Source organism: Marmota marmota, unplaced genomic scaffold, assembly GCF_001458135.2.
Source record: "Marmota marmota marmota unplaced genomic scaffold, marMar, whole genome shotgun sequence".
NCBI classification, from domain to species: Eukaryota; Metazoa; Chordata; class Mammalia; order Rodentia; family Sciuridae; genus Marmota; species Marmota marmota.
Window position 1 is genome coordinate 9,594,373 of NW_026000171.1, and position 4,524 is coordinate 9,598,896.

The window sequence follows — 4,524 nt, forward strand, 5'->3', positions numbered from 1 at the left end:
TCTCTCCCTCCCTCTCTCTCTCCCCCTCCCTCTCTCTCCCTCCCTCCCTCTCTCCAAAATAAAAAAAATAATAATAATAAAAAAAAGAATTAATCTGGAGAAGATCTTGGTTCTACATTGTTCTTTCTAATCCCACAGCCTACTCTGGCAGTTAAGGGCACCATTTCTCTATGGATTGTAAATTTGGGTTAGGGCACACTTGGAGGGTAGAAAGTCAAAGCTGACCTCAGAGAAGGATAAAGTGTGGAACTCTGGTTGTGCTTTTAGGGAGCAAGAGAGTTTGTTATAGTGAATGTTGAAGGCTTTGCTTCTGGACATCTGGAGGTACTTTACTAGGTAGTTCTCAAAGTCCAGTTGTGGAGTTCCTAAACCTATATGTAGCCAAAAGCTTTGCTCCAAGCCCATTTCTTCACTAAGCATACACTTAGTTCCAGCTTTCTTTAGATACACATGTCTGTGTTGAACCTTGATATTTTCCCCTCAGGATACCCTTTATGTTCATTCAAACTTGATTTCACCTCCATACAAAGATGCATGTTGGGCAACAGCTGATTTCCCTCTATAAAGTAATGAAGGGCAGGGAGGACCACCCATGAGACCAGTTGTGAATCCCCCAGGATGATTGGGATGGGAGAGGTAAATGGCTGTTAAGTTGGGAGCAGGAGAATAGTCCCAGGGTGTAGGTGGAAATGGAATTGAAGGGGAACTACTTCTAAACCAGAATTGGTCTTTCTGCTGACAGCTACTTGGAGGTGAAATGTTCTCTGTGTATTGTGGGGATCCAGGCCCTGGCAGAAATGGATCGGTGGCGGGAAGTCCTCTCCTGGGTCCTTCAATATTACCAGGTCCCTGAAAAGCTACCCCCGAAAATCCTGGAGCTGTGGTAGGTCCTTTTTGCTGGCACTAGATCAGTACTGGAACAAGAGGATTTTTCTCTTCTCTCCTGAATCTGGATCTAATACTTCTTCTTTCTCCTTCCCTAACCATTTCCCTCCAAAGCTAATCCTCCCTGCTTTTGTCAGACCTCAAAATAGCAGTAAAGGATGAGAAAGGGGGATTTTAGGACTGGGATAGAGGAAAAGAAGAAGAGGAGATAGGGAATAGGAGTGAGGTGGGATGACCAGTAGATAGAACTGAAGGAGCTGCTTGCTACTTCCTAGGAATTCCTAATTCTTTAACAATGTCAGCATTCTATAGGGAATGGCTGGAGGATTTGGGAGGGGTTTGATAGGAGAAGCATAGTGGTTATGAGAAATAACCAACTATGGAGCACTGACTCTACTTTTTTTGGGGGGGGGGAATTGCATTATTTGGGGATGCAGTATTCTTTTATACAGCAAAATGCAAGAGCCTGGAGCAGTGCTGAATGTGGTCTGTTCCTGGCTTCAAGACCCAGACAACCAGCGCCTTCCAGAATATGGAGCTTTGTGTGAACTCCACCTACAGCGGGTGCTACTGCCTCTGGGCTGCTTTTTGGAGGCTGAAAAGCTTGTGATGGGCTCTGCAGCCTTTGGTGAGGAGCAGCGACTAAAAGTGCTCCAGACCATTCATGCAGCGAGGCAACAGCAGAAACGGGAACATTCAAGCTCCCAGGAGGTCCAGAAACTAAACCAGGAAGGTAGGATTATACCTCTGTGGTCTCTATAGAGTGGAATTGCGGACTTTGCCTCCATCTTGAGTCCTTCAAGGCTTTCCTAAGACCTTGGGAGCAATTCTTTGTATGAATAACTCTTGAATCACAGAAACTTGATGAATTGCCTAAAAAGCCAACCAGACCCTCTAAAGTTTGCAATGAAATGAGACTCTCCATAAAGGGTTGGGGTTTATGGATCTCTGAATTGTGATTCTGGTCTTCTGAAGGTCACCTTCCTTTTGAGGGCTGATCAGTCATCATCTCCTTGAGGTCCTCTCATTAGATATCTTGCTTCTACCATAATAGCCTGGTGGGATGTCAGTCCTCCTTTAAATGCTGGCCCCAACACAGACAAATATGAGATATACTCAGGATAGCTGAGAAACTAACATCATAATTTGGTAGCTTGACTTTATGTAGTAAGTATTACTTGTTTTCAGCTTTTGGTTCCTGCCCAATTCCAGTCTACCTTCACTTAACTAGAGCTTTTGAGTATTTCTATTTTCTTGAGGTCTAACTTGCTCATTTGGATGCAGTTTTACACAATGGCTTCTAGTTAGCATCATTCTAGGATCACCTACACAAAGGTGAGTGTGGGGATTGTTCTGTTACACGAGAATTTAAAGGCCCTGTACTCCAGACCCTGCCCCTGATCCTTAAATCCTTTCATCTCCCTTTCCTTGAGTTTTTGTGTGAATACTTGCAAAGATAGAAAATTCATTATCTCCTGAAACAGCACATTCCATCTCTAGACAGTTCTGCAGAAAAATTCTTTATTATGCTAAATTTCATCTGGGAGTCTTTTTGTTGTTTTGTTTTTTAATTAACAAAGGTCCTTCAGTTTAATTAGGAGACTGTAATCCTGTTCTCAAAAATATTATTCTTGGTGTGCTTAAAAGCATCAACCTGCTGAGGTAGAATCACTTCTTTGCAAGCAGGTTGCTGGCTTCAGGGGTCATGTGTGGCTGCCTTGGCCCTCTACCCTGCACCTCCTGTGAGGGAGAGGGTGAGAAGAGATGTTTGATGGCAAGTCCAGATTCTTCTTTCAGGACTGATACCGCTTGCCTTTGTGCTGGCAGTATTCATGCTTATATTCATAATCCAAGACTATTGAATTCTTCACTATATATATTAAGTGCCTTTCATTTCACTGTGTTAATGTAATAGTCAGAATTGTGGGTCTGTGTTACTCTTATGTATGTGTCATAAGCCAGGCTATAAATAAGGCTATAAAATAATGAGACCATTAAAAGAAACACCGTATATGCTGGGTTTACTCAGCTAAGTAGGTGTTGTCTGCACATGACAGTCAGTTGGTGATGCAGTCTGTCCTCAAAACATTTTCGAAGCTTTTGGAATTTCCTTTTGAATAACTTCATGAGGTAACTCTTATAATTTAGCTCAGAACTGAACCTATCCTCCTAACTTACTCTGAAGTTACACTCTGTCCCCTGACCAGGCTCATTTTCCCACAAGTTCCTGTCACTACTGATGCTGCTTCGTCGGCTTTGGGACTGTGCTCTGAGCTACTTTCTTTCTCTATCCTTCAAGAAGAGCCTCCTTGCCACATTGATCCTTTGTCTCTTGGTGGTAAGGTTTGATCCAGGTAAGTGAGAACATTCCACACCCTCCTTCCTGGGGAAGGGGTCCTTGACAGTGATTGGGCCTGTGGGAACAGTTGCTTTTCTGTACTCCCATCAGAGCCCTGCTGGGGATGGAGCCATGGACTACAACATTGTTCCCTAAGCCTCTGCCACAATGAGGATTTAAGCAGAAGTCAGCCTTACCTGGAAGGAAAGACTAGCTGTAGAGTCTATGGGAGCAGTTTGGAGAAAATCCACTCTGCAATTTGAGTGTTCTGAACACTGATGGAGTCATGTGGATGTCTGCTTTATTTAGGGGTGAAATCTGACTAGCACCTCAGAATTAAAAACAAAACAAACCTTCTTCATTATGAATATTTAAAAGAGTGTTAATCTAAGTATAATGTCTAATTAATGTTTATAAAATTGTTAATGTTACAAATATTAAATTGTAAGTGAAATACTTTTACATTTTAGAAAACTGTGGAGATAGGCACAGTGGTACATGTCCATAATCCCAGCTACTTAGGAGCTGAGGCAGGAGAATCACAAATTCCAGACCAGCCTCAGCAATTTGCCCAAAATTAAAAAAATAAAAACAAGGCTGGGGCTATGACTCAGTTATAGAGTGTTCCTGGGTTAAGTACCTATTACTGCTAAAGTGGGGAGGGGAGTGGAAAACAGAGAAAAGCATAAAGAAGAAGAAGAAGAAGAAAAAAAATCACCTATGCTTACTATTGCAGTGGTTAAACTTGTAGTCTTTTTCTATAGATATGGATATGGTAGTATGGTAGGCAGTTTTATGTATCATAAGTATTCTTTTAAGCATGGCTTTAAATAGCCTAAATAATATTTCAATTTATAGAAATTCCCATAATTGATTTAAATATTCAACATTCTGATGACGATTCTGTTTTCTGTCTTACTACAAAGTAGAAAGTGATACTTTGGACACCGTTGATTATTTCCTGAATTAACTGTTCAGATATATAAACACTGGACCAAGGTTAGACAAACGTGTTTAGATTATTTTTTTCTGTTACTTTCTGTGAGTTATGATCTAATTTCCACTCTGTTTATTAACTCAGACTTAAAGTTATATGACTTTAACCCTTTTGCTGTATTCTGAGTAGAAATTTCCTCCAGAAAGTCCTATTTGCTGTACGAAGTCACTAGGTGGCTCTCAAAACTGGTAAGGATAGGGCTGGGATGTTAGATTGGTGGTGGAACACTTGCCTAGCTTGTGCAAGGCCCTGGATTTAATTCCGGGCACCTCAAAAAAAAAAAAAAAAAAAAAAAAAAAAAAAA

The 4,524-nt window shown here is 41.3% G+C and overlaps 1 protein-coding gene across 3 annotated transcripts in view; it reads left to right on the forward strand.

Annotated features, from left to right (window-relative positions):
* The window catches only part of Pex26 (peroxisomal biogenesis factor 26), a 9,896-nt gene that overhangs the window by 1,392 nt on the left and 3,980 nt on the right, over positions 1–4,524 (forward strand). For 2 of the 3 annotated variants that reach the window (XM_048787760.1, XM_048787759.1), the window contains 4 exons: positions 743–883; positions 1,323–1,618; positions 3,093–3,239; positions 3,335–4,524. The exon at positions 3,335–4,524 is cut by the window's right edge and continues 3,980 nt beyond it. In XM_048787760.1, the coding sequence (XP_048643717.1) occupies positions 743–883; positions 1,323–1,618; positions 3,093–3,239; positions 3,335–3,486 (736 nt within the window). In that variant the 3' untranslated portion in view covers positions 3,487–4,524. The remainder of the gene's footprint in view (positions 1–742; positions 884–1,322; positions 1,619–3,092; positions 3,240–3,334) is intronic. The other variant, XM_015500824.2, reaches the window with a different exon arrangement.